The sequence below is a fragment of the Mesoplodon mirus genome, assembly GCF_964341445.2.
Source record: "Mesoplodon mirus genome assembly, chromosome: 5".
Classification (NCBI taxonomy): domain Eukaryota; kingdom Metazoa; phylum Chordata; class Mammalia; order Artiodactyla; family Ziphiidae; genus Mesoplodon; species Mesoplodon mirus.
The window spans coordinates 108154277-108173138 of NC_138980.1; the positions used below are offsets into that span (position 1 = coordinate 108154277).

General features: G+C 36.0%; 1 protein-coding gene across 3 annotated transcripts in view; it reads left to right on the forward strand.

Moving 5' to 3' along the window:
• The window catches only part of KIAA0825, a 406374-nt gene that overhangs the window by 39125 nt on the left and 348387 nt on the right, over positions 1–18862 (forward strand). For all 3 annotated transcript variants that reach the window (XM_082623469.1, XM_082623471.1, XM_082623470.1), the window contains exon 3: positions 16150–16253. In XM_082623469.1, coding sequence (XP_082479595.1) covers positions 16198–16253 — 56 coding nt within the window. In that variant the 5' untranslated portion in view covers positions 16150–16197. The remainder of the gene's footprint in view (positions 1–16149; positions 16254–18862) is intronic.

The following is an 18862-nucleotide window of genomic DNA, read 5'->3' on the forward strand; positions in this document are numbered from 1 at the left end:
TCTTGTTCCTCTAATCCAAACCATCTGATGTTGTTGGTTATCATCTCTAGATGTTAAGAATCACAATTCCAACAATTTTTTTTTCACTAGAAGTACAAGTTAAACCTGATAATTATTTCAATAGAAGAATCCTTATTCAGTATAATTAAGTATATGTAATCCTGCCTTAAATTTTTCCGTATGCCAGTCCTTTATAGAAGCACTTTTAAGCAGATTTTTTGGGGGGTAAAATCTTATTTATTAATTTTTTGTGTGGTACGCGGGCCTCTCACTGTTGTGGCCTCTCCCGTTGTGGAGCACAGGCTCCGGACGCACAGGCTCAGCGGCCATGGCTCACGGGCCCAGCCGCTCCGCGGCACGTGGGATCCTCCCAGACCGGGGCACGAACCCGCGTCTCCTGCATCGGCAGGCGAACTCTCAACCACTGCGCCACCAGGGAAGCCCTAAAATCTTATTTTTTTAAAGTAACACTTGTTATACAAAGCAAAATGTAGAGAAAAATCTGATATGTTGTGCTGAATGTTAAAAATAATTCTAGTACCACACTGGACATTAAAGGAGGAGCCTGGAGCCTTCCTTACCCCATTCTGCAAGGAAAGAGAGAAAGGGAGAGAGGAGGGAAATAATAATCTCCCCACCCAAATTCCACCCTTTTCCTTGATTCTCATCTTTCATGATCTCACAGGGCAGGTCATATGTTGAATATAGTTTTAATTTAGAAAAATAAACATATCAGAATCTGTCCCACAATTGTCTTTTTCATCACCTGTGTTTGAGAAATAAACGGTGAAAAGAGGCAAATTATTTACTGATCTTTTCTTGCTGACTCATAAAGATACTGGCCAACCTAAAACACTTCATAGTTCTCATCTCCTCCTTGATTGAACCTGCAGGTTTTACCCTTCTTGGTTTTTATCAATGACTGGGGGGGACATTAATCTTTCTTTCCTAGTTGTATTCCATTCACTGCCTTCTATCTCTTTAATTTTCAAGCAGTGTTGAATTTGAGAAATTTTTAACAGTTTTCATTTCTGGTTCTGACTTTACTTTTCTTCCCCACTGAACTCTCCCATATCACATCACTGTTAAATCATCACAATTCTGACAAGTAATATTCTTTCTAAGCCTCAGCCCTCAATAGCAAGAGGTAATTATGCTGCATTGTACAGTGGTTTGAAAATGTATACAGTTGTCTGTAAAGGTTTTGACTAACTCATCCAAATTCATCTAAACTATGCTAGTGCCCTTGTTTAAACAAATGTTTAAAATCATTATTATTGTTCATACCAATACTAGTTCTGATTTCTATTTGGTAAAAATTTTTAAAACAAAAATGCCTGTTTCTAAATTCAGAGAAAGCTATTCAAATAAATGAGTTGGAACTCAGTATACACCTGCAATATAAAAAAGTTTTCTGGCATAGAAACAAAATAATCTCTTTAAATAGTATAGACCAAAGCCAGCTTTATACAAATTCATTTAGAGTAGTTTCAGATTTATGTAATTAATAAAGTTGGATAGTGGGTCTAACTTATATATTAAATGTCCTTCAGTGTACAGTGATGTTCTAGTGATTGCCTGGAAAAAAATGATAGAATTTTATTTAGTATTTCTGCTGTGTCAGTCAGTTCTATAAATGGCTTTCTAATGGGATACAATATATGCTTTTAATAGTTTTCTATAAGATTAAGAGATAATATTTATTGAGTGCTTTCTATGTTCCAGTGAATATGTTCTAAGTAGTATCATAGAATATGTTCTATGTTCTAAGTAGTATCCATGGATTATCTCATGTAATCCTCATGACAACACTTTAATGTTCTCACTATTTTACAGATATGGTAGAGGCACACAAGGAGAAGGTTATAAAACTAGTAAGTAATGGAGCTAGGATTCCAACACTAGCATTGTTACTCCAGATCTCATACTCTAAGCCCCCGCTACTCAAAATGTTGCCCCAAGCCAGCAGTATCACCATTACCTGAGAACTTGTTAGAAATGCAGACTCTCAGGCTCCAGCCCAGTATCACATTATCATGCATAATGTGAACATGGATCCACTATAGACCCAAGTTATCTTGAAATCACTTGTATAAAGAACAGAAAAAGAAAAAATCCCAGACCATAAACAGCAAGTCTTCCTCTCTGCTGGGCAGCTAACTACTTAAACATCTGAGACTTTCTTGCAATCACATTGTAGCACACTGCCTTTGAGTACAGACTCTAGACCGGATGCCTATGTTTGAATCTCAGCTCCTATTTCTAGCTGTGGGACCCTAGGAGGGTTACACAGCTCTCTGCATCTCAGCTGCATCATCTGGGAAATAAGGTCTAAAACGGTACTTACTTAACAGGATCGTTGTGAAGATGAAATGAGTTAATCCACGGAAAGGTTTTAAAACAGAGCCTGATATGAGATAAGTGAATAACTGTTATCTACTGTAGTAGTAGTTGTTGTTAGTTATGATTCTTATCTTAGAGTCACATCTCATACTTCTTGGTTATCAATTGGTAATAACTTGACAAATATTTTTGTTAGTAGGGCTTACCACATAAAGGGTTATCTTTGGTGTTAGAGTCCAAATGATAAACTTTAGTTTTTGTATTTTTCTGAAAACTTTCTCCTTGTGGCACTTCCTGCCTGTGAGTTCTGCTAAATGCCACTTGATTGGGATACTTAACTAGTTAAGTCCAATGCACTCAATTCAAAATCAAAATGAAATATGTAACAGTATAGCGAATTTTAAAATATAGTATATGCTTTTAAACTGAATAAAGATAATGAGGATTGTAAGCCCATTTGGCCAGCCACTGGCATAAGTAGTACAGAAAAATCAGGATGAAGAATGATTATTTGAAGGCTGAATGCTTTGGAAGCTTGTTTGTTTCCTTCTGGGTGGACATAATTCTGAAGTTAATCACGGTGGTCTTCAGGGGGAATAATGGTTTAGTGTGCAAGTACTTACTTAGCAACTATTTAAGAATACATCTAATATGTGAAGTGAGATTTCATGTTCCTATATAAAATACCATTTTGAAAGCTGATTTGTGAAAGGCACTGAGATAAAAATCCTTGGTGGAAAGAATATCCTGGGAAGCTTTTAATTGTCAATTCCAGGACACACACCCAAAAAGTTCAGTTCACTAGGCCTGGGATGAGGCCCACCCAGGTATTCGAATTTTTAACAAGTGGCCAAGGTAATTCTGCTTAAATTAGTGTCTTCAACTACACTTTGAGAAATACTGCAGTAGAGGCAAAGACATGAACTGAAAAAAGCTTTTGTTGACCACCCATTCCTTTTTGCAACATTGTCCTCTTTGGTACTAGTTTTTTCTATCCTATGACCTACTTTCTCTATCTTCTTTGGCCTTTTCCTTACCCCCGTTAGTGGTTCCCAAGTGATCTTTAATTTTCTGCATTTCTCATTTTTACTCTTTCTCAAAGAATATATCTTCTGGATTTATCAGTCATATCTTTGCAGGTGGTTCTACAAAATAATCACAAAGGTCTCTTTAATCTAAAATTCTCTAAGCCAAAAGGAAGGTGCTGAAATCAATATAGAGGCTTTGGGCAACATTTAAAAAAAGAATAAGAAGAAGAAGAAGGAGAAGAAGAAGGAGAAGGAGGAATAGAATAGAAAATATCAAAGCAAGTATTAAGGATAAGCACTGTTTCATGGAGCTTTTCTTTAAGATATGTGTGTACACCTACGCATTGGATTGCAATGCACTTTTTTAACCTTGTAGGTCATAGTTCAAAAAGTTTGAAACATACTGTCTGAGTCTTGGTCTCCTGAATTTCTGTGTGAACACTATGTTTTCTCATGCATTCCCCTCATATATCTAACCCATCTCTATTCTGGACATTACCATTTGTATAATGCATTCAAAATTGTCATGTCTAGGGGCTTCCCTGGTGGCGCAGTGGTTGAGAGTCCATCTGCCGATGCAGGGAACACGCACGGGTTCATGCCCCGGTCCGGGAAGATCCCACATGCCGCAGAGTGGCTGGGCCCGTGAACCATGGCCGCTGAGCCTGTGTGTCCGGAGCCTGTGCTCCGCAACAGGAGAGGCCACAACAGTGAGAGGCCTGCATACCGAAAAAAAAAAAAAAAAAAAAATGTCATGTCTAAAACTGAATTTGCTATGCCTTCTTCCTAACATTTTCCTCCTAAGTTTTAAAAATCTATCCATAAACTACTTCTCTGTCATCCAGATTAAAATTTCAGAATTCCTTTGTAATAATTTAGCCCTTACTACGTAAATTTCCCTATAGCCTCATCTTACTACCCTGGCCTATCCTGTGGCCCTACCCAGCAGGAAACCTTATGGGCACCCATAGTAGTCACCGCTCCTCAGCTAGCTTCTTGAAGGCTACCATGAGCGTGCACTGCATGGTATCTATAGCTGCCTTCTTCAAGACTGTAAGAGCCTTTGACAACAAGATGCCCTGCTCTATACAATACCCACCTCTTTTTCTTAGCTATTCCTGTCATAATTAGTCATTTTTATTGCCAAGGAAGAGGAACACCCTGGGTTTTACCCTTTGCTACTTTCTAATGACATATCCACAAGTTTTCTGCCTCTTATCCTGACTATAATTTTCACATCGTCTTGTTTGGTTTCTCTGATGACTTGGGTCTCAAGTCCAAGCTTTTGATGCCTAGGATATGTAACACCTGGCTGGTGTTCTCTCAGCTATAATTGCCTGCCTCACTCAGCGACCCCAAACTATCTAGTCGTACCTTGGAAAGTCATTTCAAAAGCTATCTTTCCTTTTCTTGTGGTCCCGTCCTCTTCCTATTCATCATCACCTTCATCTGGATTAATTCACTATCCTCCTAACTGATCATCCTACATCTCTTCTCTCACCCCACACCAAAATCATCTCAACACCCTGTTTGATAAATATTTATAAAGTTGTAGTCATGTACTGCCTTAGTGAAAAACTTTTTATGACTCCCTGTTTTGTATAGGATAAAAGTACAAATATTTTCCTTCTGGAGGAAAAACGACCTTAGCATACCCATCTGGCCATAGCATTCCTATTTTACCTTTCGCTGTTTTCATTTGTGAATTTTCTGTTCTAGTTCCCCAAAGCAGTCCTATATATGCTGCAGGGATGTTCTCACCATTTTAATTACCAGGACCCCTTGTTGGTTGTGGTTCATCATTGTGGAGCAGGCAGCTGTGGCTGAGGTTTAGGAGTAGGGTCCCACTACATACAAAGAAACCTCAAGATAAGGACCTGATTACACATTGGCAATAGAAGTCAGTAAGAGCCCACACTGTAGAAGAAGAGGGAAATGAACAGGAGACCAACTCATTATTTACTTCTCTACTTTCTGTCTGGCTGAGGCTCCTTATGTCCTCCCTTCACTAGTTGTTGGATCATTCTCAGAATTGGAGAGCACGTCAATCTATACACAGTGAGAGACTGTGTCATCAACTGTGGGGCCTGAGAGGCTATGGATTTTGCAAGATCACTGGGCTCCCACCTTTATTTTCCTTTTTCTTGGCGGCTTCTCTATTTTCCTCTGCCAAAGGGAATGTCCCTCTGCAGGACTTCTAGATCATTTGTTACTTGTACCACTCAGTTGATACTAAATTAGCTAATGCCTTGTGATATTTTTTTTGTGTTTGTCTCTCCTGTATCAAAAGTAATGCTCATTATAATAAGTTCAAACAAAAATAGATTATAAAGAGTAAATCTTTCCTTTTCCCTGTTCCTTTTTATTTCTACCACCCACAGCTTAGCACTATTGATAGCTTGTTGAGTACCCTTCCTGATTTGGGGGATGATTGGCTTTTTTTCAGAAGTATTATACTGTATCATGATGCTTATATAATTCTACAACTTACTTTTTAAAATAAAATACTATAGCATTCTGGAAATCTTTCCATCTCATGCCATACAGAGCTAGATTGTCATTTTTTATATATGTGCTTTCATTTTATATATGTTATATTGATATTTAAAATATCCCATGTACTGATGTCACATTATATATCCAGTTTGCCCAGGATAGTCCCATTTTAGGCCTTTTATCTCAGTATTTCATTGGTTTAGCGTTTGCCTCAGATTTTTCATTTTTGAATGAAGTATTATTTAATAGTTACATATAAATAAACTAGGATAGGTTTAGGTAGACCTACACCTTGTTTGTCTACATCCTGGCATGTTCTCATATGTGAGACACCAGTGTAGTGAACAGAATTCTCACTTTAACATATGGTTAAATTGGCCAAATCCCATTTATCTTTTCCAGTTCCTTTCCAGAAGTAATATAAGCTAACACATCTTTTTCAAGGAGAGCAGGAAGGGTGCTTGCTGATAAAGTAAATGCACTCTGGCACGAGCAGTTAGATACAGCTAGCTTCTTCAGATCTTAGGGGATGGTGGTGGCAGAACTATTCTATGCTGCTGGTCTGCTGGCCACTTGATGCGCAGCCACTTGTACTGAGCCCTGTGGTTACTTTGGCCTGTGGATTGCACATTTCCCATCCTTTATTCAGTTTTGCCAGAGTGAATACAATCTGAGCTCTCTATTGCTGCAAGGATTTTATTATATATCATATGATATAAATCTACAACTATTTATTTTACTGTTGGGTAACACATTTTTATTTTGTAATAACCATTTTGGTGACAGTGATTTAGAAAAAACAAAAGAAAATAACAGTGTACATTTAATAGTACTAAATTTCATTACACTTGCCGAAAAGAATTAATATGTAACTCACACTATGGGGGCTATAATGATATCAAAGAACACATGAAAACAAGAAGACATAGAGGGACTTCCCTGGTGGTCCAGCGGTTAAGACTTTGTGTTCCCAATGCAGGGGGCCCGGGTTCAATCCCTGGTCAGGGAACTAGATCCCACATGCTGCAGCTAAAGACCCCACATGCTGCAAGGAAGATCCCGTGTGCCAAAACTAAGACCTGGTGCAGCCAAATAAACAAACAAACAAATAAATAAATAAATAAAAATAAATGCTAAAGAAAAAAAAGAAGACATAGAAGCATCAACATCTATTGCATAGTCTTAAGACCATGCCTGAAAATACAACATTTTAATATTTAGCTGTAGAAGGTACATTTGTGTACCACTTTATGAAACATGACTTTTCATTTAGATCAAGTGACTGTACTAAATTAATTTCTCTCATCTTCAGCTTCAGGTTTTCTTGTGCATGTATGAAAGGTGAAACAATAGCTATTAATGTATTGGCTCTATTAAAAGAACTTTACTAACACTTAAATGATGCCACTTTTACCTCATATCATTGGATATTTCTAGTAAAAAAATTCAATTAATTCCAGTAATGGTTCAAGTTTCTTGTCTAATACATGGCATCAAAGTAAAGCATTTAGAAGTTCATTCTGTAAAAGGTGAAACACTTGACATTATTGTGAATACTATTTATTGTAAATTGAGTTACAAACTGCAACATACATGATAAAATTGTTTGGTCTTGGTGATATTAAAAATATGTTGGGACTTCCCTGACGGTCCAGTGGTTAAGACACTGTGCTTCCACTGCAGGGGGCGTGGGTTCCATCCCTGGTCGGGGAACTAAGATCCTGTGCAGACAAAAAAAAAAAAAAAAAAAAAAATGTTGAGGTAGAACATAACATCATAAAATTTTTGGAATAAATTTAGAACCTATAGAGAGAACTATACTTAGAATATGTTGTGATGCACATATTTGTGCAATTCATAATTGCCTCTAAGAAATCTATAAAATCTACCAATCTAAATAGAAGATATAGTTCTAAAAGAGTACAAATATGTTTATACATACATGAAATAACCAGCCTGGAAATTTTTTTTAAATATTTATTTATTTATTTTATTTACTTGGCTGTGCCCCGTCTTAGGTGTGGCACGTGGGATCTTCGATCTTCCTTGTGGCATGCAGGATCTTTAGTTGTGGCCTGTGGGGTCTAGTTCCCTGACTAGGGATCGAACTCGGGCCCCCTGCATTGGGAGTGTGGAGTCTTAGCCACTGGACCACTAGGGAAGTCCCCAGCCTGGAAATGTTTATGGTTAGATTGATCTGATAAAATAAAAATAATTTAAGCATGGCAGTATACACTTTCTCTCTAACACATATATATGGAATCTAAAAAAAAAAATGGTTCTGATGAACCTAAGGGCAGGACAGGAATAAAGACACAGATGTAGGATTTTAGAAATTTTTGAGACTTTGAAGAGTAAGTTTGTAAATCAGTGAAAATATCCTACCATGGTATTAAATACTTTCGTAAAAATATTCTCTAAATTTTGGTGCAATTTCTGCAAAATCTGCTGGAAATTTTTAGTCAAAGCATTTAAGAAGTGGAAGGCAGGGCCTCCCTGGTGGCGCAGTGGTTGGGAGTCCGCCTGCCGATGCAGGGGATACGGGTTCGTGCCCCGGTCTGGGAGGATCCCACATGCCGCGGAGCGGCTGGGCCCGTGAGCCATGGCCGCTGAGCCTGTGCGTCCGGAGCCTGTGCTCCGCAACGGGAGAGGCCACAACAGTGAGAGGCCCGCGTACAGCAAAAAAAAAAAAAAAAAAAAAAAAAAAGAAGTGGAAGGCAAAAAATTCAGTTTATGTGAAACTTTTAGGGAATTGCAATTATTGAACACAAAGCTTGCAAATAGGAGGACTTCGAAATGTTTCTCCGTGAAATCAAATGGGAAACTGAACAAATAAATTTATAAGAACTAGAATGATGTATAAAATTTAATTGTGAAATTCCATAATTGTGTTTTGAAATACCTACTCCTATGGGGAAAATATTTTGATGGAGTTCATATTTTTAATTGAATAAATTTATATTATGGTTCAGAATGAAGTTAACCTGGAAAAGCCTACAAGTTTGCAGTACCTAAATTTAGCAAAACATAAAAATAGAACTACCATATGACCCAGCAATCCCACTACTGGGCATATACCCTGAGAAAACCATAATTCAAAAAGAGTCATGTACCACAGTGTTCATCACAGCACTATTTACAATAGCCATGACATGGAAGCAGCCTAAGTGTCCATCGACAGATGAATGGATAAAGAAGATGTGGCACATATATATAATGGAATATTACTCAGCCATAAAAAGAAACGAAATTGAGTTATTTGTAGTGAGGTGGATGGACCTAGAGTCTGTCATACAGAGTGAAGTAAGTCAGAAAGAGAAAGACAAATACTGTATGCTAACACATATATATGGAATCTAAGAAAAAAATGGTTCTGATGAACCTAAGGGTAGGACAGGAATAAAGACACAGATGTAGAGAATGGACTTGAGGACACGGGGAGGGGGAAGGGTAATCTGGGATGAAGTGAGAGAGTAACTGACGTATACACTACCAAATGTAAAATAAATAGCTAGTGGGAAGCAGCCTCATAGCACAGGGAGATCAGCTGGGTGCTTTGTGACCACCTAGAGGGGTGGGGTAAGGAGGGTGGGAGGGAGACGCAAGAGGAAGGGGACATGGGGATATATGTATGCATATAGCTGATTCACTTTGTTATACAGCAGAAACTCACACACCATTGTAAAGCAATTATACTCCAATAAAGATGTTAAATAAATAAATAAATAAATAAATTTAGCAAAACATTGAAAAAAAGCATATATATTTATTTGATAAATTTGTCTTATGTTATTAGTCCAAAAAGGCACTTTGCATAGAGGCAAAAAAAAATAGAAACTGTAAAAATATTTTGGCTAGAGTATTTATGTATTTCATTATTAAAAATTAAAATTGGTGATATTTTCCACTAGTGAATTTGCTCTGAATTTAATAAATTTACGAGGTAGATTTGCACCTGAGAAAGAGTATACAGAAGAGTCACTTGAAGGTGTCACTTAAAATTTACTAACCATAAATTGTATCTTGGAAAATTATAAAAATAATACAATCATATTTTTAAAAATACATTCTTCAGAAAAATAACTGTGAGAGGCAGACACAACTAAGAAATTGATTAAAGTATATGAAATGTACCAAGAATCATCTGTTTTTATTTTTTTAATGTTAAAACAATATAATTTTTTTTTTACTTCAATGGGCATAGATATAGGAATTTTTTGAAAGAATGTTATTTTGAATATAAGTATTACATAGGTCCACAAATATTATAAAGCTGCTTACTTGATTTGTAAGTATCCATCTCAAAAAATTACATAATTTAAATTATTTTCAGTACCCTTTTTACTCCAAAAAAAAAATGTCCTAGTTTGGATGAATAAATTCTATAATCCTTTGATGTATATATGCTTCATCCTCTCCTTCCCAAATCCCATTTTCCCCTTTTCAAATGATTGCTTTATTGTAATTCTTATACTTCAAATTCATTATTTCCAAAATGAACACTCCCTTTCCCCCTACAAATTAAAAATTAACTCTTTCCTCTGATTTTTCTCTTTCGCTTAAGAGTATGTCTTTTCTACCAGTCACTTAGAGTTAAAATCTTGCTATAAACACTGATTCCTCTCTAATCTTTACAAAGATCATTCTGGTGGTAGGATAGAGAATGAATTAGGAGATAATGCAAAAAATAGGGAAACACTTTAGCAAACTGCTGTACTAATCCAGCAGTTTGGATTTTGGATTTACACAGAAGCAATATGAGAACAGGGTTGGAGGTGACAAATATGAAGGCAAACTAACCATCTGGCTATGGGACTGGTGAGAGAACATTAGAACATGGGGGATGACTCCCACATTTCTGACATGAGTGCCTAGGTTGATAGTGGTGCTGTTAACTATCAGAGGGACCTCAAGAAAATGAAGACCTTTTAGAGGGAAGATAATAAAATTGTTTGGGGCATGTTGAGTTTAGGTGCCCGTGGGACATCCACGGGAGTTATCCAGTGTGGAGCTGGACAGTTAGAACAGGAGCTCCAAACACAAGTTGTAGCAGAAGACATGGATACAGATGAAATTGTTCAGTCAGAGGACCACAGGAAAGAGACAGAAAAAGAGACTGGTAAAGGAAACTGAGCTGTGGTGTCCAGGACAGATTTAGGGAGAAACAGTGCCTTAATAACACTTCCTTTGGAGAAGGAAGTGCCTGGGACCAGTGTGGAGTGTAGCAGGTTGGACGGAAGACTGACATTTGGCAATTTCGAGGTTCTATAACTATAGGAAGAATTCATGCCTAGCTTAGGAAATGTTCCCAGAAATATCTTACCATTTGAAACTTTTAGATTTAAGTTTAATAAATTAAGCTTCAAAGATATAATAGTTTATGTATAGTTTTGCAGGTAACATTTATTCTACTACTCCTCTACCAACTTATTATCATTATTCATTTTTACTCTGACTTTTTTCAAAGTTTCACATTGTGTGTACAAGGGCATGTTGATTAGTATAGAGTGAACTTTCTAATATCTTGTCAAGAATGTCAGTTTTATTATAATTTCACACATAGAACTATTCTAGAAATTTGACTTTGAAGTTGAGTCAATCCAAAACAATTTAAAAAAATCTCTTTATTTTTCATTCTTAGGATTGTTTCTCAATGGTATCTATGCATAAAATTTTAATGTTTTTACATTTTATTTTTATTTATTAGTTCTTTCAAAGAATGTGTTCTGTATCTTTAGACTTTATTTAGTAATTAAAGCACCTAATTTAAGTAATTTTCTTTCTATAATCCATGCCTCCACATTGCCTCTTATATGTTCATTTTGGTCCCTCAGCTTTGCTATATGATTCATCTTTTAGTAGAAAAATACTGGGTTCTTTCATCACAATTACAGTCATTGGTCTGATAATCCTATGAGTCAGTCTACACAAAACAAGAAGCTCATATCAAACTCCTGGCAGGTTTAGTTAAAATTAAAATGCACGCTTAACTGTAGAGATTGTCAAGTGTGGAGATAATATTTGTCCAGCTGGACAGCTTTCTTTTGTAGTTGCTAAATGAAAGTTGAGATTCTGTCTGCTCCTTGAAAGCTTCTGTGTCATGAAGGTAATTTGGACTGTTTGTGGTTTGACAGGGATTATTAAAATCAGATGAAGTGAAGGGAAGCAAGTGTGAGAAAGCAAAATTGACACTGACACTCTCTATTATTTGCAGCTTGGATCATGATGACTATGTTGATATGATAGATTCACTGTTGAGATATGTTAAGCAGCAAATAAAGTAAAGAGCAAGAATAGTGATGGATTTTCAGATTTAACATGAAGAAATCCAATATTTACTTTCACTGATTGCTTTTTAAATAGGTTTTCAGGTCATTTCATATGAATTTATTTATAACCAACAACAAATTATCCCTCTATTGAACTACAGAATTAAAAAGTATACTGCAAAGGCAGGATAACAGAAAATTAAATATTAAAGAAATAGATCACATGATTAAAATAATAGAATTTTTAAACTAGAAGGGTCCTTAAAGATTGCTTTTATCTGATTTCCTTTTTTGGTAGATGGAAACTAGAAAGAGTTTTAAGGTATCACATTTAAATGTTATTTGATAGCATAAATAAATGTAAAATCCAATTTTTCACCATAAATATATTTTCTTACCTTTTCACAGTTATTATAGTATAGTATAGTTATATGTTTTCTATAAATAGTATTATCTACTTTAATGAAGTAAATGCCTTCCATAAACATGATCTACTGAAAGCATTCTTAGTAGAAGGAGTTATAGCAAAAGGCTATTTCAAGATGTCAACCAAGGACAGTTATAGTAGAAAAATATAAATAAATATGATGAATACATATATATAAAACTAGGTGAAGAACCTGGAGTTATCCTATGCATTGTGGAAAACCTTTAGTGGTATTTAGGCAGGGTAGTGAAATGATCTGAATTGGTTTGTAACATGAGAAGCCTAATGCCAGTGTGCAAGGTGGATATCACCCAGGTTTCCTACAATTCAGTTCAACGGTTCTAACACTAACTACCTGGAGTTAGCACAGTCATTGCAAGTGAAAGGCTTAGTCCTGCAAGACTGCCCCCACTTCAGACATGAGCAAGTGAGGTCTCCAGGGATACCCTCTTCTGCCTGGCTGAGTACATATTCAGCAGCTCCCACATGTTCAGTAATTCATTTGAATGACTCACAGGACTCAGGAAAGTGCCATACTTCTGATTACAATTTTATTAAAAAGGATACAACTCGGGAACAGCCAAATGGAAGAGACCCATAGGACGAAGTAAGGAAGGGGGTAGGAGTGGCAAAAACCAAATATGTATTTATTATACCACAAATATGTATTTATGTATCTTGGAGACAAGACAGTGTTCCAGATTTGGGGCGCTGGTGCAGAAAGAAGGAGAAGTCAAATTTGAGAGCAGTGGTGACCATTTAAGATATTAGGAAGAGAAAGGGTCAAAGAATATGATGACCATTTAAAACAGGGGTCAGCAAACTTTTTCTATTAAAGGCCAGATAGTAAATATTTTAGGATTTGTGGACAGCATATGGCCACTGTAGTATATTCTTTTTTGTTTGTTTTTTTAATTTTTACAACGTGTTAGAAATGTAAAAACTGTCCTTAGCTTGTAGGCCATAGAAAAAACAGACTGCACCATAGTATGCTGACTCCTGATTTAAAATACTAGGCATGGGAGAGGGAGATTGGGTAGGTGGTGACCCTATGACATAGGAAGAAAAGTTATTTTAAGAAAAATATTTTTTTTTCTTAAGATTATTTATTTATTTATTTTTATTTTTGGCGGCGTTGGGTCTTCATTGCTGTGTGCGGGCTTTCTCTAGTTGCAGCGAGCGGGGGCTACTCTTCGTTGCGGTGCACCGGCTTCTGATTGCGGTGGCTTCTCTTGTTGTGGAGCACGGGCTTCAATAGCTGTGGCTCACGGGCTCTAGAGCGCAGGCTCAGTAGTTGTGGTGCACGGCCTTAGTTGCTCCGCGGCATGTGGGATCTTCACGGACCAGGGCTCGAACCCGTGTGCCCTGCATTGGCAGGCGGATTCTTAACCACTGAGCCACCAGGGAAGTCCAAGAAAAAGATTTTGAATTAAATGTTGAACATGTTGAGTTGAAGGGACCTTTGGATCAGCAAAGTGGAATTGTCTAGTGAGTGCTTGGAAGTATGTGTGGGGTTTTAGAGAATTAGAGACATAGACCTTGAATTTTCAGCATCAAGATAATAAATGAAAGAGGTTGTGGAAAGCATGCAGAATAGGAAGAGGACCAGTAACTCCAGCATGAGATGGGTAGGAAGAGAAGCAAAAGAGAAATTTCCATAGTCCGCTTCCCAACTCAGGCAAGGGAAATAAGGAGATTTGGGAAGACTGAAAAATGAAACTAATAGGAAAAGATTTTTGAGGTCTGAGGAGAAAATCCAATGAATAAAAATAAAACAATATTTTAAGTAAAATAAATCTACTACAGTAACATTACATAAAAGGAAGCAGTTGCTTTGAATGAAAAATGCTCAAGGAAAGTATTTAAAATGAGAAGCAAGTTTAGAAAGAACTCTGTGGTGAATATCAGTGTTCAGTGACAGAGATGAGAGAGGAGCCAATCAAGATGTTTATTAGTTTAATAAAAACTACTCTGGTCAATTTAAACAAACAAACAAACAAAGTGGCTGTTGGGCAGTTGAGCAGGGAAAGGATTTATTATATGTATCTCACAGAACCAAAAGGAAACGGTATGAGCAATCAGTCAGTCAGAGGAGGACAGGAACTGGGCAATTACAGGGGCCTCAGCCAAAAAAATCCATGCATCTTTTCTTGGGAGGCTGGAAGTACCGTGATTGGTTTACTACCAGTGATTCCCTGTCCCTGCCTTCATTCCAGATTTCAAAATTTATTTAGTATGCATCTGATGGTTCAGCTTGGCTCAGATTTCTAACCCTGAATCAATTAGTTATGACCAGGAAAGCTGGGTCCTTTAGCATAGAAAATGCACCACCATTGTACATCTGATACTGTATATCAGATAAAAAAAGAAATGTGAACTGGCCAGCTAACCAAAGTGGGGCCTCCTACCAGCAGCCTCTGAATAAATGATGTGAGAAACTAGAAGAGAACTAAGAAAGTATAATACTTAGGAAAATTGATGAGAGAAGACAACTTCAAGGAATGAGTAGCTATCAGTACCAAATAGTGCAGAGATTGAGTATGATGGGAAGTGAAAAATATTTTGTCAGTTTCAGTAAAAGGATGGAGGCTGAAACCAGATTATTCTGGGTTGAGAAGTGAAAGATGAGAACATGAGATTAAGAAATATGGACTGCTATTTTGAGATGCCGGGCTATGAAAAGAAGGGGATCCTAGGGAGGGTTTTGTTGGTTTCTAAAAAGCAAGAAACTTGAACATGTTTATAGTCAACTGAAAGGAATATTGATGTTGTAGGACTAGTTGATGATAACTGATGGAGCAAAGCCCTGAAAGTCATAAAAGGGTATTTCAATGGATAGATGTATTCATCAAATTGATGTTAATGAATAATATTATTAAAATTTAGGAGAATAGTATCACATTAATCTGACTAGCTAATCAATAATATTAACATTTTAGGAGAAATTCTTCAACTCTTGGAACATACTTTAAGAACTATAACTCCTTTAGAAGCACCCATTTCGATACAAAGTACGTACTAAGTTCAAAGCATTCTTGCCTAATTATTAAAGAGTTCCTTAAAAATATAATTGACATCTCATAAGCTATTTATTATTCCCACTTGCTACATAATACAACTGCCTTTTAAAAAGTGCTCCATAACTTAAACTTTCTAATGCAGATGTACTGTTTTCCAAATTACTAAGGTTTTACTGTACTTGAAAATTCATTAGTAAATCACAGCCCCATGATTTGCAACATTATTTAGTTCTAATCTCAAAATATATAATAATTTTATGACTTTTTTAAATTTATTTTTTTAGTCTTAAACTGATTGTTTTTGAATTTTATTTATTTTTTTATACAGCAGGTTCTTATTAGTTATCTATTTTATACATATTAGTGTATATATGTCAATCCCAATCTCCCAATTCATCCCACCACCATCCCCCCACCCCACTTTCCCCCCTTGGTGTCCATACATTTGTTCTCTACATCTGTGTTTTATGATTTTAAATCATGTGAAATATACAAGTGCCAAGTTATAAAAGAATGCTGAAATTAAATTCATTTTTAATTATCTTGGTTTCACTGTTGTATTAAAGCAAGAGATGATGAAGATTGCATATTGAAGATTATAAAGAGTTATTAAAATGAAAATATTTTCTGGAAAGAAAGGTACACTGAAAAATAAAGCAATGTCAATTTGGTGAGTAAAGCATATGACAATTAATTCTGTTTGCCTGTCAAGCTGCAATAGTGTATTCCAACTGATCCTGTCAGTTTCTATTTCATACATACACATATCTAAATTACTAATAGAGGAGTTACAGTGAAGTGTTCTATATTTTATCAAAGGGGATTTTAATAGTTGTAGTATGTTAATATGAGTACTTACTGGATGTATATCAATATTATAGCTCATATAATTATAATAATCAGAACTTCCAAAATAATTAGTAGAAAGCATAGCAGTATAAATTGAATAAAACAAGTTCATTATTTCCTAATATAAGACTTTAATGTATTAGGTATTTGAAATGACTGTCAACAAATGGAGATCCATTTGAGTTGTTTCTCAGTCTTTAGGGGAGGCTAGAACATTAAAATTTCAACTCTTAGTAATTGATAAAAAGAAATTTTTGGCAACTCTGAAATATCACAGGGGAAGATCGAGCCTTAAAAAAATTTGTTTTTGGAAATTATATAGGCTTCATAATGAATGAAATTTATAATGGTTCTGGGGAAAGCTGTTAAATATATATGGCAGTAAACAAGCCAACATATATGAGAGGTAAAATAATAATTCTTTTGTACAACTTTATAACTACATAAAGTTGTCAAGATTTAGTAAAAGTTAAATTTTGAATTATATAAAGTTGGCAGGACTTTGTGAATGATATGAGAAGACTACTTTGTGACTAAATATGGATGGAAAAGTTAAAATGAACCAGGCCAGAAGAAAAGGCTGGTCCAGATTTAAGAATGACTACCTGGTTCAAATTTCAGTTTGCTTTTTTTTTTTTTTTTTTTTATCAAATCAGCAACTCAAACCAAACAAGAAATACAAACAATAATACAAATAATATAAAAGATACCAAGAATAATAGCTCAAGGATACATGATGGCTGTAATGTCACCTTTTTCCTTGTGGAGGCATAATGCCCAAACTCAGTTCATCTCAGACATCTTTTGTTGAGTAAAGAGTGTGTCAATTCAAAGGAACCCAGAAATATGGGCTGATTGCTTTTTAGAATATTTTAGGGAGGTGCAGTTTGGAGAATGGAGCATCAGTACAGGGCATCTACCTATTACCATAAGAGAACGTCTTTCTGCCTCACGTTTCCTCTTTTCACATAATATTTCTTGCTAAGCTACAGATTCTACTTTAGCTTTCACGTGGCTGTCCTGGAGAAGGGAAAAGGGAAGAATTAAAAATAGCTCTGAGAGTCCAGGATACAGGAACAATGATGGTATTGACAAACGAAATAGTCCATGGAAAAGTTAATTTGGGGGGTTCAGAAATATGTCCTTCTCCTACCATTTTTATAGAATACAACAAATTTATAGCTAGAAGAAACCTCAGAGCCTAATAAATCCATTCACCTCATTTTATAAATGAGGAACATAAGCTCCATCCCTCTTGACAGATTGAGTGACTCACCCAGAGTCACAGAGGCATTGACAGACCAGGATCAGGACTCAAATCTTTTGATTCTTGGTTCAATGATGTTTACAGTTAAATGTATTTTATTATAGAGCAACATTTTGAAACTTGTTCAGTTATATGTGGAATGTATAATTATCTTTAATTAATCAGAATACCCCACTTACTGTGCTAATTAACTGTTTATTTTAGACTAGACAGTGATATTGGATGGTAGGACTTCAGGTGAGCTAGAACTGGTGGACACATTAATTCCACAGTCCAGCCATAAATATGAAAGGCATTAGACCCTCCTCACTGGAGAAATCACTTGATCCAAATGTTTCCTTTACTAACTAAATTTCTGTGTGGATTTCCTCCCAAGGGTTGGTTTTTCTATCTTTCAATCCTTTTTTTTTTTTTTTTTCCTTTTTGCGGTATGCGGGCCTCTCACTGTTGTGGCCTCTCCCGTTGCGGAGCACAGGCTCCGGATGCGCGGGCCCAGCCGCTCCGCGGCATATGGGATCCTCCCAGACCGGGGCACGAACCCGTATCCCCTGCATCGGCAGGCGGACTCTCAACCACTGCGCCACCAGGGAGGCCCTCTTTCAATCCTTTTTAATCATGTTGGTCTTAAGAAGAATGGCACTCAGGACTATTATTATTGAAGAAACTGAAAAAAGATAAGATAAGAACTCTAACCATTGTATGTGTTTAGATAAAGAAGAAGAGACCTTAGGATAGAAAGGTATTATTTTAAAATATGTTAAGGGACAAATGAGAGTCCAAAATTACTTTTGTGTGCTTTCTTTTGATCATGTAAGGTATGATTAGTTTTATTGCTTTACTGTAATGTTTTCTGGCAGTGCTTATAATATTTTCATATTTTATTATAGTCATTGTTCTTAGGAATTTATAACTCAACTGTTATAATTTGCCTGTGGCTGAAATTTGATCTACAGATGTTTGGCTTAGATATAATTCTTCAAACATAACTTGTCTTTAAAAGGCAATAATTAATATTAGATTGGCTGCTAATACTTGTTTGAAATATTAAACACTGTTTTTTTAATCTTATACAAAAAGTGATCAGAAACATTACAGGAGAATGAACATTTAAAAACAGGGTTGGGGAATGGAAATTTCAAAAACAAAGTTATCATACTTTAAAA